At 50.4% G+C, this 19,274-nt stretch overlaps 1 protein-coding gene across 1 annotated transcript in view; it reads left to right on the forward strand.

Moving 5' to 3' along the window:
* Positions 1-12,630, forward strand: part of HADH (hydroxyacyl-CoA dehydrogenase) — a 40,023-nt gene extending 27,393 nt beyond the window's left edge. Inside the window, exons 5-8 of the mRNA XM_058549880.1 lie at positions 1,783-1,872; positions 5,311-5,383; positions 10,640-10,756; positions 11,768-12,630. Of these exons, the coding sequence (XP_058405863.1) occupies positions 1,783-1,872; positions 5,311-5,383; positions 10,640-10,756; positions 11,768-11,886 (399 nt within the window). The 3' untranslated portion in view covers positions 11,887-12,630. The remainder of the gene's footprint in view (positions 1-1,782; positions 1,873-5,310; positions 5,384-10,639; positions 10,757-11,767) is intronic.
* Positions 12,631-19,274: the final 6,644 nt, after the last annotated feature.

Consider the following 19,274-nt stretch of genomic DNA (forward strand, 5'->3'; position numbering starts at 1 on the left):
TTTCTTTAGTGACTGTATCATGTACACCTGTGTTTTGGAGATCAAGACATTTTATAGATTTACTTCAAACTCTAATGTTGTTTTTGACTGAATTTATCTGATAACGTCCGTCTGTGTCTCTGGAAATGTAGCACGTTGGTTGTTAACAGCTAATGCTTAGCAAATGTGAGCATTTTCTAGAAAATCTTTTAAAAGTGCTATTCTTTGTTCGATTTTTATTGGTTAACTCTCACATGTGTGTGGCTGGTGGCGAGCACCAAAATGAGTTGTCATAAATTGAGTGCCTCTTCTCTTCCGTGGAACTGGACTCATTTATCTATATATGTATTTTTCCCCCCAGGCTCTGTGTTGAAATGGTAAGCAGAAACAAATTTAAAAACAAATTGTTTTTAAAACTCTGTTATAGGCAGCCTTTGTCCTGCCTCAGCGTATCGGGTTCTGATGGAGACTTTCTGTGCCTCCTTTTGAATAGCCCTGGACTGTTCAGTTTGTGCTGCCTGCAGAGCAGTTTCTGGCCCGTCTCCTCCCCTTCCTCGTCCCCATCTTCATGGTGCTTTTTCTGTCTCCACTCATTTCCTTCCCTTGGTGTCACCACAGGCCACCACACCCCAAGCTGTGGGCACATTCACACACCAGCGGTCATAATTCTCTTTATTTGTGTAGCCCTGTCCTCCTGCACAGACTCGAGCTCATAGAGCCTTCTTACCGGAGGGAGGCGGGTCAGGGACTCAGGGACCGTTAGCCGTCTCACAGGGAGGGCTGAGGCACGAGGGCCGATGGACTTGCCTGAGCTCGTAGAAAGGTCTGATGCAGAAGCAGGGCCTGTTGCTTTGACTCTTGTTGAAGTTCCTTAACTGGCATTTACGTTATGTATTTATATGTATATGTTTTTACGTTTAAATTTACCTGATTCTCTCTCCATTTGCCAAAATCGAACTTCTGACGGGAATTCCCTGACCGTTTCCTGAGAGCTGACTGCCAGGCGTGGGGCCTGGTGCCGCCTCCTGTAGGTGCCGGTGCCGCCTCACAGGAGGCCTGGCAGGTGGCAGTCCCCAGCCTTGGGTCCCGTTTGCTGGAACGGAAAGCCTCCCCCTGTGGGATGAGCCTGTTCTGAAGTGAAGGGGGTCGTCCGTGGGGAGAGGGTGGAGTCTGGGGAGGATGCTCCTCAGCCCGAGAGCCCTTGTGACCTGGCCCGTCACTTGGCTCTCCTCCTCTGTGTCGGGAGGAGGCGGGACTCCACAGAGCACCTCAGGACAGTCGTGCTCCTGCAGACCCCCTTCGCCCCCCAGACGCAGTTAATGATAGCAAGTGAGACCACAGCAGAGCCAGCGTTCCCCCGAAGCCCCGCACACCTCCTCACCTCCTCAGAGCCGCACGTAGTGCTCTGCCTCCTAATCTCGCTCCCTTCTCACCTCAGTGAGTTCAGTGTCATTTCCATTTCAAGAAACATGCCCGTGGTCACTGGGCCAGTAAGTGGTGCGAGGGGATTTGAACCCACATCTGTCTCAATGACAAAGCCTGTAAAACTCGCCCACACATACACACACACACACACGTTTCTATTTTCAGCCTTGATTTTGTGCATTCTGCAGTACTTACCTGTCCTAAAGTGGACATTTTGCCAAACATTTCATTTCTGGCTTGAGAGCCTTACTTCTATTCTGAAACTAAAATTATTTTTGCCACCTGTGTGGCCCCTTTTGATCAGTGTTTCCCTGACCCGTTCTATTGAATTCGTTTGCTGACTCTTGGTGATAATACTTCTCTGCGCTGCATTTCCAGGTCATTAAAACTCCCATGACCAGCCAGAAGACGTTTGAATCTCTGATGGACTTCAGCAAAACCCTGGGAAAGCATCCTGTTGCTTGCAAGGTAGAGATGGTGCCTTGGGGGGGCGGTTTTCCTCGGACCCTGGCTCGTTTGGTGGAGTTCTTCTCTGATGGAGGAGATGGGGTACGGGTCCCGCAGGCCTGTCCTGGGCTGTGAAGAGCCAGCTGCGCCTGCTTTCTAGTTTGCCGGCAGGGAAACCAGACCCCTCAGTGTGCCCGAGGCCCTCGGTGGACGGGCCGAGATCCAGGGGAGCCCAGGGCTCCCCGGACAGAGAACTCGGGCTCCTGCTTTGAGCTCAGCTTTGCTCTGCTGATGAGTGGCTGTTTCCATCCACGGTTTTGCTTCCCCGTCAGCTTCCACTCTGCTGGGCCCCGGGAGCCAGAGCCCCGTGTGTTGGGCACAGCCTGTGGACACGTGCACCCCCACAGAAAACCGGGGCTTCGCTTTGGGGAAGAACACCGCAGGTGGGGAGGTGGGGAGGGGAGTGGTGCGAGAGCGGAGGAGCCACCCTGCTCGGGCAGCGGTGACGAGGCCCTGTCTAGTGGAGTGTTGCTCTCTGGTTTGGTTTTGTTTTTCAGTAAGCAGCTTGGTCGACTGGCTCTTCCCCGCTGCTGTCACCTCCCTCGTTCCGATTCCCTCCAGTCTCTCTGCTTGCCTTAGTTCCTCTGTAGTTCCTCCAGAACTCAGGGACTACACTTCTACATGACTTGGCAGTTTTTCTAAAAGGGCTTTTGTGTCAGAAATGCCATACTATTGCAGAATTTTATAAATATGTCACCTACTTTTTTGACCATAATCTTTTATATCATTGTGGTTCTTCTCATAGCATACTTTTGCTTTCTAAAATACTCTCCAGTTTGAACTGATAGTGTTGTATTAACCCACGAAACCCCTGTTGTTCATCAGTCATCTGAGTAAGTCGTCTGTGGATAGGACCCCAATAGGCAAAGAGAGCAGAGAGACATGCCCGTCCTGCCAGTCTGGGAGTGTAGTGTTATTAGGGAATCTTGTTTTTTGTTTGTTTAGTTTTGTGGTTTTAAATCATCTGGATTTTTAAAAATCACACTACTAACTGGATGTTGTTGTACTTTCTCACTGGTTTACGCTTTGGTAGTGGAGGAAGGAGGAATAGTGTGAGGAGGAGGAGCAGCGCGGAGCAGACCGGAAGCTAGACGTGCGCCTGGAAGGGCAGGACGGGCCGGTGGTGTCTTCAGCAGCGTGGTCATTAGTCCATGGAGGCGATGACCTGTCCCTCCGTCAGGTGGCCCCAGCAGATGCAGGGCTGGGAACTCTGGAAGTCACCCTTGTTGCATCGTCGCAGAGCTGCTTTTCTGTCAGCCCCACCTTGGGACTTCCTGGGAGTCTTCCTGGGTCAGTGATTCAGGCCCCTGCTCAGGTGTCCAGACAACACGAGGCAGCCACATAGGATGGGTCCGCAAACCTTGCTGTAGCAGGCCTGACAGTAAACGTCTGAGGGCAGATGGTCTCTTGCAGCTCCTCAGTTCTGCTGTTGTTGCGGGGACCCAGCATCTGCAGGACAGGTGGGAGCGAGGGTGGCTGTGCCGCAGGAGAACCTCACGGGAACAGGCGTGGCTGGATTCGGCCTGCAAGACTGCAGCTAGCCAACACCCAACATAGACGAAGGACACCAATGTGCCTGGAACGTGTCTTTCTTCATAGTGAGACTTCACGGGAGAGCGTTGTGCAAAAAGGCAAAGGCCATGACTCTGGGGCCAGCCTGACTGGGTTCAGATCCCAGCTCTGGCATTTATTAGCTGTGTGACCTTGGGTAAGCTGCTTAGCCTCTCTGTTCCTCAGTGTCCTCTGCCTCACGTAGGGGTAATAATAGTACTTGCTCACAGGGTGATTATGAGGAACAAATGAATTAACATTTGTCAGGTATTTAGAACCATGCCTGGCACATAGTAAGTACAGTAAATAAAGGATATTTAATAAATACATGAGTAATAAATATGAAAATGTAAAATCTATGATTATGCACATTAAATTGCTGTATTAAAGGACTATGTCTCTTTACACTCCATCAGTATTATCAGAGCATCTGCTCCTCTGCATCCTTAACAGCATTGAATATTATTATGATGGAAAAAGCCCTAAGCCAGTAACCTTATTGGCAAAATGCTATTTTGTTCTAATGACTGTTTCTTTGATTATGAGTGAGTTTAAATATTCTGTAAGTTTCAGCACTTTTTCCTCATTGAACTCATGAGCTCTCTATGTAGACCATATTAACTCTATCTGTATGAGAAGTCTGTATATAGTAATTGGAGCAAATATTTTTCCCAGGCTGCTTTCTAACTTCCAGCCTTGGATGTGGTGTGCTGCACCACTCGGGTGCCTATCCTGAGTTTCTACAATCAGCTTTCTGAAGTTGAAAAGCGTTTTTGCCCTAGTCATCAAATCAGCATCATTTCATTAGTACGATCTTGGTTAGACTGATGAAGCTCTCTTGTGCCCCTCTGTGTTCCCGTGGAGAAAGGGATCAGGGTGGTTTCAGCTTGTCCAAAGGTAAAGGAGGTGCATACCCGTGGCTTCACTGCCCAGCCTACACAGCACGGAGTCAGGTCAGCTGTCAGAGGAGGCGGGAGTCTGGGCCTCTGTCGTGCCAATGTCTGGGGGTTGCCTAGGTGTGCTGGAGACGAAACACAGGGCCTGGGGCGGGGTAGGGATTTCTGCCTGCAGGAAGGTCACAGCCTGTTGTTAAAGAGGAGCGCTTACCTAGTGGACGTCAGCGTCACATAAATAGCACCAGACAGTTACCAAGCTGGCCTGCAGGAGAGACAATGAAGGGTTGTCACGAGGAGGAAACGACGAAAGGGGTGCGTGGTCCAGGGTGGAGGGTCTTGGGTGGCGTGCTGTGAGAGGCCAGGGGGCTGCTCGTTCCTCCCACACCTGCCCCAACCCCGCCATCCTGCGCCGTGGAGCGTGAGAGAGTCCTGAGAGGCCCCACAAGGGCTCCAAGGGGCCTGCGAGTAGTGCTCCTATGAGGAGTGTCCCCGACGGAGTGTGGGATGAGGGAGGAGAGGGGTGAAGGGCCTCACTGAGCGTGGGGCTGTGTGCGCAGCATCTTAGCTGGGTGCTGGCTTGTCTTGATCACTCCGTTTCACAGATGATGGCACAGTTTCAGCATGACGCGTGGTCAGAGGGCATTAGATGGGGAGCCCGGGTCTGCTGCCCGAAGCCACACCTTCCAGTGACCCCTCCGCCTGATCTGCCTGTATTTCAGAATCCGTGTCCTGGGGCATCTGGGGTTTTTGTTTCTTTAAGTACTACGATTGTTGGATAAATGGTCCTGTAAGATAGCAGTAAGGCTGTGTTGGTACTTTAAAACACGTTTTGAAAACGTATAGCTTGATGACTGCAGGTAGCATAGTCTAGGTAAGAAGGGGTGATGTGGTGACTTCACAAAAGATGCAGTGCAGTGAAGATGAACTTTTATTTTTCTCTCTCCTAAAACAGGACACGCCTGGGTTTATTGTGAACCGTCTCCTGGTGCCGTACCTCATGGAAGCAGTCAGGCTGTATGAACGAGGTAGGGGTCCCGACCCGGCCCTGGCCCTGCTCTCGGGAGTTGTCATGCTGGGCCTGTGGGAGGGGCTTCTGTGTTCTAGCTGTGTGACTCCGCCGCACCCTGGGCCCTGGGAGGCCCCTGAGATGGGGCTCTGGGACCCGCCCCCTACAGTCCCAGCTGGAGCAATTGCGTGCCAGCCCGATTTATATGCTGGCCCTCTGCTTTTGGTTAAAAGGTTATTGCTTAAAATAGTAATAATAATAATAATAAGGTAAAAATCATTAGGCTAGGGAACCTTTAAAGCCTTCAGGTTCTGAGATTGTGACTGTGACAGGTGATGGGAAATGACTGTGATGGGGACTGTTCTGACAGCCCTCCATCCTTCCTGAAGGGCGTCGTGGTGCAGTTTTTAGCCTTCAGAGTGGTCTGAAATGTTTTCCTCAGGACTTGTGGATTGACAAGCACTGATTTTCCCTGCTGTAGACCTGGGACATGGTCCTGGATTACAGAACGTCACGCACCCCCTGCCTGCCTTCCCCCCTGTGTTTCAGGAAGGTAGTATCATGTTTGCTTCAGAGGCAAACAGCCCTAATCGGACTGGATAGCAAGTGTAATTGTTCTCAGTTACCTCATTCCCAAATGCTTGCTCCTGAGAACGTCATTTTTGAAACAAAACATTTACACCAGCTCTTCCAGAGATGAAAGCACATTTGCTTCCTCAAAATGTGCGTTAAATATTAAAACTTTTCTCTGTTTTATGGAAGCATTTGCCTCACTTTTGCTCTGAGATCAAACCAACACCTCTGCATTTGTCTCTCAGCAAATATGCCTAATTACACCTCAAAGGAAGTGGGAAGCATTCTGCCCGACCTTGAAAGGCGGGTTTTTGTTGATGTTCCGGAATACAGTGTGGGTGACGCCTCTGCGTGGTGTTTTCCTCCCTGACGTCTTGTGCCGTTGCTGCACCCTGGGATGCCCGTGTCTCTGACTGTAGGTTGAGGGCCGGTTTCTTGTGCTCTGCTCCCCCCGGCAGTGGCCCCTTTTAGGCAGGTGATGCTCGCCGTCACCTATGAGGTGAGGCTGGGGGGCTCGGACCCACGAGCAGGCGCTCTTCGTTTGCCTCCGCCCGGCCCTCGACTCCCTGTCACTGCTGTCCCTTGGCCTCTCTCCCCAGGGCCTTCTTGGGGCTGTGAGCCCGGGCACCTGCTGCTGGAGGAGCTGGGGACCGTGACTGGTGTGGGTGCTGTTTCCCAGCAAGCCAGCTGTGGGATGGGCCCCTGTGTCGCACCCCAGGCTTCTCACCGTGTCCCTTCTGCCACCTCGAGGTTCCGCCCGCTTTCGGCCAGCGCAGGGTGGCTTCCACGCACGCCCGCCCGCCACCCGGTCTCCATTCGCCTGCTCTTCTACTGGAAACCTGAAGCCATTTTGGACTGTCCCTCTCTTGCCTGCCACGCCTGCCCCTTTGTCATCGCTTCCTCCCTGTCATCCCGGCTCTCCCTGCCCCTGCCTGTCAGCCCGCTTAGTGAGCTCCTTCAGGCAGCAGAGGAATCCGCGTCCCCTCCTGTCTTTGCCAGCCTGGCCCCCTCTGCCGTGCTTGCTGACAAGCATCATGTCCAGGAGGGTGAGCAGGTGGCGCACTGGACTGCCCCACGCGGCGGGGAGCAGGCCGTAGCAGCAGAGTCGCGCAGTGCAGACGCTCGGTGCCTGTGCTTAGCCCAGCCTTTTCCGAACTCACTTGGGGAGAACTTCTCCTTACAACACTGTCTTGGTCAGCTCGGGCTGCTGTAACAGAACACGATAGACAGGGTGGCGTGTAAACAGCCAACACTGATTTCTCATAGTTCTGGAGCTGGAAGTCCGAGATCAGGGAGCCAGCACGGTCGGGACCGGTGGGGCCTCTTCTGGCTGCAGACAGCAGACTTGTTGCTGCGTCCTCGTCCTCACACGGTGGAGAGCAGGGAGAGGGAGCAGGCTCTCCAGACTCTTAGAGGGCGCTAATCCCATCATGGGGCCCCACCCTCACGACCTCATCTAATCCCAATCACCTCCCAAAGGCCTGCCTCCTAACACCATTGCCTTGGGGGTGGGGCCTCGACGTGTGAATCTGGGGGGATGCAGACACTCGTCCATAGCAGATACTGTTGATCCCCCTGAGTATGGGTGATTCATGTAGACGGGTCAGCAGGATGCTGCTTTGTGTGGTGGAAGCTCCTGAGAAGGACGTGTGGGGCCTTAGAGTGGACAGTCGTCTCGGTCACCATCCACTTGGGCCTCCTGGGCAACTGACCAGCTTTCAGGATGTCACCGGCCCCCACTGGTGCTTCTTGCCAACTCCTCGTGGTGTCTGGTGGCACTTCACGGCCCCTCGCCACTGCTCTGACGCTCTGAGCTCGCAGCTTCTGTGTTGGCCCTCTTTCTCAGGTCCCTCAGCTCCTGTGCCCCTCTGTCTGTTGTTCCTATTCATTCCCACTGTAACTGAGGCCTGATTGGTGGGGTTGGTCCCCCTCATCCCTGTGGGTCAGTGCTCACTCTCCAGACCTTCGAACAGGCTGGTGCCCAGAGCAGTCAGCTCTGCAGGGTGGTGGGCCACACGGTTAGCTCTCCTCAGGTGACACCCGGGAGTCTCATGAGCCTGTCCCTGTCACTGTATATCATCCTGCTCTAGACATTCAGTGGTTCTGTCCTAGCCAGAGGACCTTCTTCCTCCTCACCCTCTGCCCCTCTGTCGTCACCACGTGCCTTACTCCTGCCTTTCTCACCAGGCCCGCCTGAGTGTCCTCACACGCCACTCGGGGCGTCACCTGTGTTTTCGTCACCCTCTTCACACTTGGGCTCTCCCTGGGGGCACTTGCCCCTCTCCCCCCTGTGGCCTGGCACATGTGTTCCCCCTGCTGCTCTCTGGTTTCTCTGGAGATATCTGGGGGCACCGTGGTGGCTGTGCCTGCGGTGCTGGCCCTTGTTGCTGTGACCCTGGTTTGTTGTTAATGCCGAGAATGGTTGATAGGTGGTGCCGACGAGCCAGCGAAAGAAGCATGTCAGGCCAGGTACCAGGCTCCAGGCATGTGGAAGATCTGGGAGTTCACCGAGGAAGCTTTTCTTTGTTGGCTCGAGTTCAGGGCTCTTAACTGGGGATGGGGGTCCCAAGGAGCGCCTAAGGTCGATGCATAATTTTGTGTGTGCATACGTTTTCTTCGGAGAGGGTGTCAGGTTCCCAGTGAAGTGCCTGACTCTGAAGGTTAGGAATTGCTGGTCTAAACACGGTACCACACTGACTCCCGCTTGGCACCCCACTCTGTGTGTGTGTTCTATTTCTCTCGCTCTTTTCTTTTTGCCTCTTTTGCTCTGAATTGCTCAGAACAGAATTTTTAGACTTGTGCTGACTTTGTAAAACTGTTTAGATTTTTTTCTATGGTATGCTGTGTCTTCATGTTATTTTTTGAAATAAAATAGTCAAGTGAATCTCTGAATCTGGAATTACAGCCTTGCCTCCAGGTTCAATGTCTGTTCTTGAATACAGATCTGATTGACTGCTTCAGGTGTGTCTGTGAGAGTCCTGTCCCCAGGGAGCCTGTCCTTTTCTGAGGGGACACGCCATAGTGAACTGACCAGGAGATGAGCTCCGGGAAGGATGAATTGGGTGCGGGAGGCCTGGCCTGGAGCCAGGCAGTTGCTGGTTTATATGGGGGGGTCTGCTCTGATGAGGGGACAGAGAGCAGAGGCCTGCAGTCGTCTGAGGACAGAGGGTGCCAGGCACCGGGGGCCGCAGGTGCTGAGCTGGAGGAGCCAGCGGGGCTCTGACACTGTAGAGGCCTCGGGGTCCAGTGAATCCTCCAAGCAGAATCCCCTTAGCTGCCCGTTCTGTCTCCTTCCCGCCTCTGCACTGCTGTTCCCACTGCCTGGAATGCCCTTCCCCGCCCACTCTTCCCTTGGGATTCTCTCCAGGACGTCAGGCTGGGCCCAGGTGGTTTTGGTGAAGACACGGCAGTGTGAGCAAAGCCCCCACCTTTGCCCATCAGAGCTGTGTGAATCCTCTCAGCCCTGGTTAGGGTGACACGTTCGGTGGTCACATCAGAGTCCTCCGTCACATTGGAGCATCTGGTGCTCGTCGTGTTTGCCTTTGTCTCAGTGTAACCCTGGTGCCTGGTACGGGACAGATGTAAATACGTTGAATGAGTGAGTGGGGTCGCCTACTGCGCTGGTGCACGCAGTCGTTTTGCTCTCTGCCTTCTTACTGCTGACGCCCGGGTCACAGTTCTCAGGGTCCTCTGGTGACGAGTCAGTGCAGTGCTGGTAACGTCACCCAAAAGAAACGTCGGTGGGTATTTTAATCACCTTGAACCGCCTTGAGATCCTTTGGCATTACTTTAGTACTTCATATGCTCCTGAAAAATATTGTCTTATAGATGTTTAAGTAGTCCCTGTTCCTTGTGCCTAAAATCTGAAATGTTTTTATATTATATGAAATAAAATCTCTGAGTGTTTTAACTTTTTTTTGCTTTACTTAGCTTTGGTATAATTGACCATTTGTTTATGCTTTGGAACAAAATTCTAGATAGCCGCTTGTCACAGACTGTCCCCATTCCTGATTTTGGAGAAAGGGGATAGTTGTTCTCTGTAAAGACCTCCTGTGGCCCAAGGACAATGTGTTAAGGATAAAATTCCAAGAAGAAGCACGTCAGCCCTTGTCTTAGTCCATTCCACACACTTTCAAATGTGCAGGCAGTTCTCAGTCAGGTTTGGGCTTTTCTTTGAACATTATCTTGACTGAGGCGTTTATGTGATGTGATTGCAGAGGAATACTCGTTACTTGTAAGAAATGAGAAAGAAAGCTGGAAAAGAAAGTATGCATACAATACGTACAAAGACGTAAGAGTGTTTTAATGTTAATTCTTTTCTTTTTTGAAAAAAGTCCATTTATCAATCAAAAATACGCTGTAGCTTAAAGTGATGTTTTAGTAAATTACTCCAGAGTTGGAAAATCCCAATGCATTAGAAAGTAACTAGTGTTTCCAGGCCCCCGGGACGTTTCTCTCCATGAACAAGGTGGTGGTGCTCTAGAATTCACCTCTCAAATAGCTTGGTGGAATGGCTTTGAGAATCTGGTGACCTATGTGGCATGTACATCTGAGACAAAATCTTACCCACAGCAGAAATCTGGACTGCAGGTGTTTTTTGAATCTGCAGATCTGTAGAACTCGAGTGATTCTGGAACTAACCGCGTGACCAGGAGAGCCGGGGGAAGGATGGTGGGGACTCAGCGCTACCCTCTTGTCCTAGGGGACGCGTCTAAGGAGGACATCGACACTGCTATGAAGTTGGGCGCTGGGTACCCCATGGGCCCATTTGAGCTTCTCGATTACGTTGGGCTGGATACCACGAAGTTCATCTTGGACGGTAGGAGCTGGAATTCTCTGTTGTCTGTCTGTCATTGGGTTGAGGTAGTCTCTCAGCTATCAATTATAAGCCTATTTAAAAAAGAAATTTATAAAGGACCTTCCAGAGTCCTGCCCTACCAGCTTAAAGATTCAAGTTAGCAGATGGCAGGAGAAGGAAAAACGTGACTGCCTAGTGTCTCCTCACACGGTAACTTTTTTCTTAACTTTTCATTTTGAGATATTATAGCTTCACAAGAAGTTTCAAATATAGCACAGACAGGTCCTGTGTGCCCCTCTCCCCAGTTCTCCCAGTGGTTCTATCTCACGTAACCATAGGCCAGGATCAGCACCAGGAGATTGACGTGGCTGCGCCATGTCCTGCTGTCACATAGCTGTCTGTGTAACCTCCCCTGCAGTGGAGACACTCGGCCATTAAAAACGTACCCGTTTCACTATAGTGGCTCTGAGGACAGGGTGAAAATAATTGTTAAAATTGGACTACTGAAGATGAATGTAGCTCAGACTACCAGATTTCACAAAAAATAGTTATGTATTTGGGAGGAGTAACGAGAGTTCTAGTGGAAGCCTGAACTTTTGGATTTTATGAGGGTGCAAGATCCCAGTGGTAGCAAATTCAGATTTTTAGCCTGTGTTCTGAAAGTTGTTTCGCTGTGCCCCCGAGGGGTCCCACCAGTGGATTAACGGGTTCTGTTTGTGTCCTTGGACCTGGGGCATCAGTGATTTCCAGGCAAGGACTGGATAAACAGGAGGGCCCTGGAGGAGCCAGGACTCGAGCAGTGCGGCCGGGGGCAGGACACTGGCTCTGGGCCCCTGCGGCTGCACCAGCTCAGCCTGCCGTCTGCCCCTGCTCAGCTGCCCCTGCCCCTGAGTGGCATCACGCCCGAGGGGCTCCCCCACATCAGAGGAGGGACTTCTCCCCAAGCTCTGCCTCCAGACCTGCCCTGGGAGTGCCAGGACGTGAAAATAAACCCAGTACCCCATCCTCAGCCCTTTTCCCTTCTCTCGGTAGGGTGGCATGAGATGGATGCAGAGAACCCCTTGTTTCAGCCCAGCACGTCCATGAACAAGCTGGTGGCAGAGAACAAGGTCGGCAAGAAAACTGGAGAAGGATTTTACAAATACAAGTGATGCGAAGCTTCTCTGGCTCCGGGAGGAACCCCCGTAAGCATGCACAGCAGCGCTCCCAGTGCCCGGGAATGCCCTCCGGTCAGAGGTTCCCTCACACCGTGCAGTCTGTTCCCGTGCATTCTGATTGTAATCTCCCTGAAGTAATTATTTACACTAGTTACCGTAATAGCAGGTTCCTTCATTGAGAATTAATCTCTTTTTTAGTCTGTTTGTTGCTGTGTATTTTCTAAAAAGCTTTACACCCTTGGTGCCTTGGAGCAAACATTTCTTTTGAACCTTGTCATTTTCGTAAAGAATTGCCTGAATCCATCCCCTTGTGAAGGGGAAAGTGCTTCCTCCGAGATCGTGCCGTGTCCCTCACTGCAGTGGGAGAGTCCAAGCGGTCGACTCTGGCGAGCGGGTCTGAGGTGCTGCCGAGAGCAGCTGCTGCCTCTGGCCTGCGTGGAACACTGGCTCCTGCAGCTTCAGGCCGTACCCTGGCGTCTTGGGTGTGACATAAGATGTCACGTCCTTCTTCAACTCGTCATCAAGACATTGCTGCTGGATCGGGGGGAATATCTCCGTGTGCTTGGTCTGCGGGAAGGGGTTTCATTCATATCAGAAATCTGGATGATTATTGTCTGTCTCTCTCTTTTTTTCCATGAGAAATCATTGCTGCAAACTGCCTATAAATTGACTCTAATGAAATGCAGTCTTTTAATCTGTGAAAATTTAAATTGAAATAAACGTATGTATAATTTAAAATCATGATGTGCTTAAATGGTTGTAAAAGTAAAGGTTGATAATTTAGGGAAGGGCCGTGCCGGGCCCCTTGGGCCTGTTGCTGCCTTACCGCGGCTTCGAGGAGGGCGGCAGGAGCCGGCTTCAGGCCCGGGCTGCGGCAGCGCCCACTCCATATTTCTACCAGGAAAGCAACAACAAGGCACAGAGAACAGCTTTTAAGGAACATCTGTTTCTTCTTTGCCAACAAAGAAAAATCATGTAACATAAGCTGCTTTTAATCATTGGCTTGAGAAAGTGTCTTCCAAGATAGAATTTTGAAGCTGGAAAACATCATAAACCTGAGGTCCAGTGGCCGCGTTAACACTGTAAGTGATGTGCCCATGGTCACCAGAATTTTGTAGCAGAGCCAGGATTAGAACCAGGTTTTCATGGTAAAATTAAATACAAAACAGCAAATTTGAAAATCTTAAATCCAAACTTTCAAACAGAACTGTCCCCAAAATGGCCATCCCATTTGGTGTCCTGGGTCACAGTTCTAATGGTTGAGAGAGTTTTTTCCCCTCCATTTCATGATTGATAAAAAGGGAGCTTATTAATTTTTTTTACTTGAATCTAACTTTAGCATAATGGGAAATAAATATATACATGTATTTCTACCACATATAGAACCTGGTTTAGGAAACTTTTAGGTTATTCTTATAAAACATTTCCTAACGAGAAAAAGGAAGCACCTGGGAGCCACCGCCATTTCCCTGACTGACGGTTCCCCTTGTGGTCTGATGGCCCTGCTCACTCTCAGGCTGGCTCTCGACCTTTGACGTGAGCCCTGGGCTTAGTGGGGCTTCATATCCTTCTCTCTCTGACTGGAGTGTCCGCAGGACGTGGGCCCTGTCCTGCACGTGGCAGGGCTCTTTCTTGACCACTGCGTTCCAGGAGATGTGACCGTCAGCCTGCCGAGTGCGAGGGTGGGGTGGCAGCAATCTTTTTCTGGCTGAGGCTTTTACACGCACTCTGAGCGGACCTGAAAGTCAAAGGCCTGGCCTTTGAACATTCTTCTGTCATTTTCAAAAAATCCTTTCCACGCCTCGTGTTTGGGACCAGGAAGGAATTTTGGACATCCTTTTCTTAAACACAAGAGTCGAGCGTGGCTTTCCCAGCCCCTACTCCATATCTGTGCTCTCCCTGGTGGGAAGAAGGAAGGTCTCAATCAGGTCCTCCACTTCCAAATAAGGACCCAGCGCTGCCGTCTGCTGCAGCCTGTGCTGCAGAGGCGGCGTCCGCAGGCTCTGGCAGCCCTGGTTCAGGAGAAGGGCGCGTGGGGCCGGAGCGGCAGGGCATGGCCTGACTGCTGCTTCTCCTCACCTCCCTGGACTCGCCTCCAGACAGCAAGCAGGGGCCTGTTACCAGATCGTGAAAGAGACTCCCTGGTTTTAGGTGAAGAGGACACTTTTTCCCTTCTCTCCTGTCCTCCCTCTTAGTGATGTGTTTAATCTCAATGAAAACTTGAGATTAAAAAGGAAACCATGCAACTGATAAAATGGCTGGTTGAAAAAGACCAAGCGAGCCTCTGAGCGGAGCCCTCACCTGGATTTCAGTTATAAACACAGCTGAAGGCTGTCTCTGGAGAGTAGTTTTAATGCTTATGAGGATGCCTTTGTAAAATAAAGACTGTGGCCGGTTAGTGTCCATGAGATTCACTGTTAATGACAGTTTCTTAGGAGAGAACAGTTGGCTGACTTCCTTTGACATCAACTGTAAGGTATATTTCCAGTCGGGACTGTTGAACGGTGCAGCGTGGGGGTACGGTGGGACCGGAGCTGGGAACTGAGGAATGTCACTCTAAAACTTCTGGTGGAATAAAACGATCCCCCGGGTGCCGTTGTATAGTGCATCTTCAACTCCAACACGTCAGCTTTCAGAAGCTCGTGTGAGACTCGACCACCGACTGTTGAGATAGTAGAACTAACACGTTAGTCACGGCTTATACAACATGCGCTAATTATGCGTTCTCCCTGGGTTTGCAAGTTGTACTTCTCACACATCTGAAACCAGCTTTTGTCTTGTTCTACCTTGTTTTAATCCCTTTAACACTGCAGCCTAAGCAACTAACCAGTTAAGTCTTACCAAAAATACAAGGAGTGGCTATAATTTTGTGGGACTGATTTTCCTGTAAACAGGCATTGATGCTATATAAATAATAATCTAAAAAATGCTTTGAACAATGGAAGCATTGCTGTACTTTCAACCCATTTGGTTGTGTAAATTCTATTTTCAAAATGTCTCAATATTTCATAATCAGAGTTTTTATTTCTATGGCAGAACAAATTTTAACTCCTGAGAGAAAAATCCCATCATTGATACAAATTCTATTCAATGTTTCATCTAAAATCACGAAGTGTAGCTGTTACAGAATTAATCCATGTAAATGATTAATACCATCGGTTTTGGAATTAAACAGACTTGGGTTCTAGTACTCAGCTCCACTCTCTTTACCTGTGTGACCCAGGGGGCCATTTGTCTTCTGGATATATCTGGTAGAATGGGCAAAAGGAGGGAGCCTGTCCCATAGGGTTGTCAGGGAGCAGAGGAGATGCTGGACGTGAGGTGTTGGGCACACTGCCTGGGGTAACAGGCTAGTTGTGACCACCTCGCTCCTCTTTGCCCAATTTGGAAGGAAGCCGCAGTTCCTGGGAACCTGCAGGCTCACAGAGCTCTGAACATGACCTACCTGGGGGGAGTGGGCTGAAGGTTGGGAGCAGGCCCGAGTCTTATAAGCGAGTCTTAGAAGTTATGCTGTGGGGGCCCCCTGGGTAAAAAGATGAGTGCTGGAGTATGGACTCCACGCCCGCAGCTGCCCCGAAAGTCTGTCCAAGCCTCGTCAGAGGGAAAGGCAGGAAGATGTGGCAGGGAGCTGAAGAGTGGCTGTCACTTAGGGGAGTTACGTTTGTTTTCTGTGTGGGCCGCAGACTGCAGATGATTTAAGATCCCGGAAGAGAAGCCAGTGCGTGGGAGAGAGGTTCCCGGGATTCCCCTGACGGGGAGGGTAATCAGGGAATGGCAGGCTGTGAGCAGAAGAGTCAGACTTCTCCTCTTGAGACGAGGTTGGTCAAGGCAGAGCCCCTTGTGGGGCAGGGACACCTCGGTGTCTGCACGAGCGACTCGCAGCGCAGCGAGGCCCTGCAGCCTCACTGTAGATGCCCTTCCTGGGGTATTCCACCAGAAACACGTCTCCTGTTCTTAGGTGAGCAGGCGTGAGAAGGGCAGACCTCCTGGACTCTGCCTCCTGCCACCTCCTCCTAAACAGCCACCTGACTCAGAACCACCAGGGTCAGGAGACGGAAACTGAAGCCCCCAGACCAGCGCTGGGGGGAGAACACATCTGAGCTGTCTCCTGGGCAGGTAGTTGGAACTCTCAACGGCTCATCCCGAGCTCCGTGGACGTTTTGGCAGATACTTGGCGAGAGTAGATTTCCAGAGCTTCTTAGCCTCAATGCTAAAAGCGTGAGGGTGCCAAGCACCCGTGGCCTCCAGCACGTGGACTGGGGGTAGGACTGGGCGGGCCCAGCAGGAAGGCCGTTGTTCAGGCCTGCTGTGGTCGGCCCTCGGACTACAGCCAGGAGAAGATGCCTCTGCCCTCAGCTACTCCCCAGGTGAGATGCTCTTGCTGATCTGGTGTCAGATAGAATGTGCCACACAACAGAGGGAGTCAGTACAGAGCTGTCCGCATGCTGGTGGAGACGAGCCTGTGCACACAGCTGCGTCTGAGAACCAGCCGTGCGTGGGGATGTGGTGAGGGAATCGGCTCCCCTCAGTCTCCGATGGATTCTGCCAGGAGCTGGCATGACTTATAAGTCACAGGCCTATGGTAAAGTTATTAATGCTGATCTCTTGATTTTTCTCTACTGTCCTCCCTTTCTTGTTGAGTCTCGCGCGTTGGGGGTTGTCTTCTGCTAGGAGAGAATAGTTCATAGCCTCGTTTTGTTAAAATCACAGCTAATCCCAAATGCTGGGCAGTCCGGGAGGGAGAGCACGTCTCACTCACTCGCAGGCAGTGGGCAGCGCCCGCCCTCCCCAGAAACCACAGCCTCCGTGGGTCTCTGATCTCCATGTGAAATTCCCCATCCCTACTGCCTGGAGAGACTATTTGGGGGGAGAGACTTGGGAGAAAAGAGATGATCTTCATCAAGTTCCAGAATGAAAGTTGGAGTGACCACAGCGTTGTGTGTTGCATTTGGGTCGAGAGCACCTGGAGACAGGCCGGTTTTCGTGGGTTAGTTCTCTCAGACCAGGCACCGGAGGGAAGAACAGTCCCAGCTAATCGGAGCCTTAGAACTGGAGCGGCACGTGGGAGGCAGGTGAGACTGTCACAGGCACCTCTGGGCTCTCATAAGCCCCCAGGGAGCCCCACATGGGCCTTGCTGAGTGAGTTCTGACGGGCATCTCCAGAGCTGGCGCGGAGGGCAGGCCACACTGAAAACAGCGCTACCTTTCTCCAGTTCAGAGTAGTGGGGTCTGAGCTAACTTGGAAAGGACCTGTGCCAGCAAACGGGCCAGTTAGTGGGGCTCCATTTGACTGTGGTCACCTCATACCTTCTTCCTGATGGAAGAGATCAGGACAGCGTAGAACATAATTCAATGATTCCACCGAAGGCGGAGAAGAGAAAATGACTAATTCCTCTGTGACTACGAGGAACAGTTGTGGGATTAAGTCTTCATATGCAGTGTTCTCACTCCATCTGGCAAATAATACATTTTCTACCAATTTCTCCCATACATTTAATGGAGACGAAAAACTTAATGAACTTAGCTGATAACATCTCAAGCTGTTATAAATTAAGAAAAATACTTAATGAACACATCAGCGTAGATGACCAATAAAATCCAGACTCTGTCCTTTTTGTATAAGTATTTCCTTGATTGTTGGTCCAAAACAGATTGGTTAGTCCTGGTTACCAGCAGCCTCCATGGGCAGAAGAAGTATGCTCAGATGCTTTCTAGCTCTAGACAATACAAAAACAGTTTTTACACTGGACAAGAAAGCTCAAGCAATTCGGAAGGAAATTCATTCCCTCTGTGCCAGGTGTCTCCCTCGTTCACCTCTCGCCGTCCCTTGTAGAGGTCGGTGGAACCCCACCCAACAGCTGTGGAAGTGGACGCCGTCCAGCTCGGTGCACCTCCAAACCTGGGCTTTCCCATTACACCACCTCCTTCCTACGATGGGAGCCTGCTTGTTCAAGTGCACGTTGCTCTGCGGGGAGGAGGGTGCTTGTACACTACAGCAAGTGCAGATGGTGGACAACCTTACAACCAGTGTGCAGTCACTTCAGCAGCCCCTGGGCAGGTGCTCAGGAAGAATGTACTGGATGAACGCATCCATCCTTTCCTTTTAACACCAGGTTCCTGAGATCCCAACACTGCCGATGATCAAGAACATTAGCATTATTCCCACAACAAGGGCGAGTAAACTACCAGTGTTCACTTGAGTTCTTCAAGTTTTACTCTAAGTTACTAATTCTGTGTTACCTAACTAATATGTGTAAAGTTCTAAGTTAGGTTGATGGTGCTAGTGATGTTTATTTTAAATAGCAGCTCTCAGCACACTGTTTCTGCTCGTCTCCTCCCCCAGAACTGCTCCCAGCTGCAGAGTGAGGTGCCCTAGGTTTTCCCATTACACAGTGAACAGCACCTTCCAAATGGTCTCCACTAGGCGGCAGCCAGCACCACCAGGGAACTTGCTGTTTCCACAGTACGTGCACGTGAGCGGCATTCAAACTCACATCCTTCTGTTAGTAGTAAGATGCTTAACTGCAGTCAAACTATTCAGTTTTTATTAAAAAGCAGTTCGAACTTACATGTCAAGTTAGGTGCTTTTTTTAATTGAGGTATAACTGACAGAACGTTATATTAGTTTCAAGTGTACAATATGATTCCATATTTGTTTGAATTGTGACGTGATCACCACAATAAGTCGAGCGAACATCCATCACCATATATATTTACAAAGTTTTTTTTCTTGTGATGAGAACTTTTTAAGATTTACTCTCAGCAACTTTCAACTATGCAATACAGTATTCTTAACCATAGTCACCATGCTGAACGTGACATCGCATGACTTATTTTGTAACTAGAAGTTTGTACCTTTTGACCCCCTTCACCCATCCCTTCTCCCCCCTCTGGCAAACACCAATCTGTTCTCTTATCTGTGAGTTCCGGGTTTTTTGTTTTTGTTTTTAGATTCCACATACAGGTGAGATCATGTGGACTGTCTTCTCTAACATAATTCACTTAGCATACTGCCCTCAAGCTCCATCAGTGGACACTTAGGTTGTTTTCATATCCTGGCTATTTTAAATAATGCTGCAATGAACGTGGGGTGCAGATGCCTTTTCAAGTTAGTGTTTTTGTTTCCTTTGGATAAATACCCAAAAGTGGAATAGTTGGATCATATGATAGTTCTATTTTTAATTCTTTGAGGAACCTCCATACTGTTTTCCACAGTGGCTGCACCAATTTACATTCCCACCAACAGTGCACAAGGGTTCCCTTTTCTCCACATCCTCCCCAGCACTTATCACTTGTCTTTTTGAGAATAGCAATTCTAACAGGTGAGGTGATATCTCCTTGTGGTTTTGATTTGCATTTCCCTGATGATTAGTGATGTTGAG

Source organism: Diceros bicornis, chromosome 11, assembly GCF_020826845.1.
Source record: "Diceros bicornis minor isolate mBicDic1 chromosome 11, mDicBic1.mat.cur, whole genome shotgun sequence".
NCBI lineage: Eukaryota > Metazoa > Chordata > Mammalia > Perissodactyla > Rhinocerotidae > Diceros > Diceros bicornis.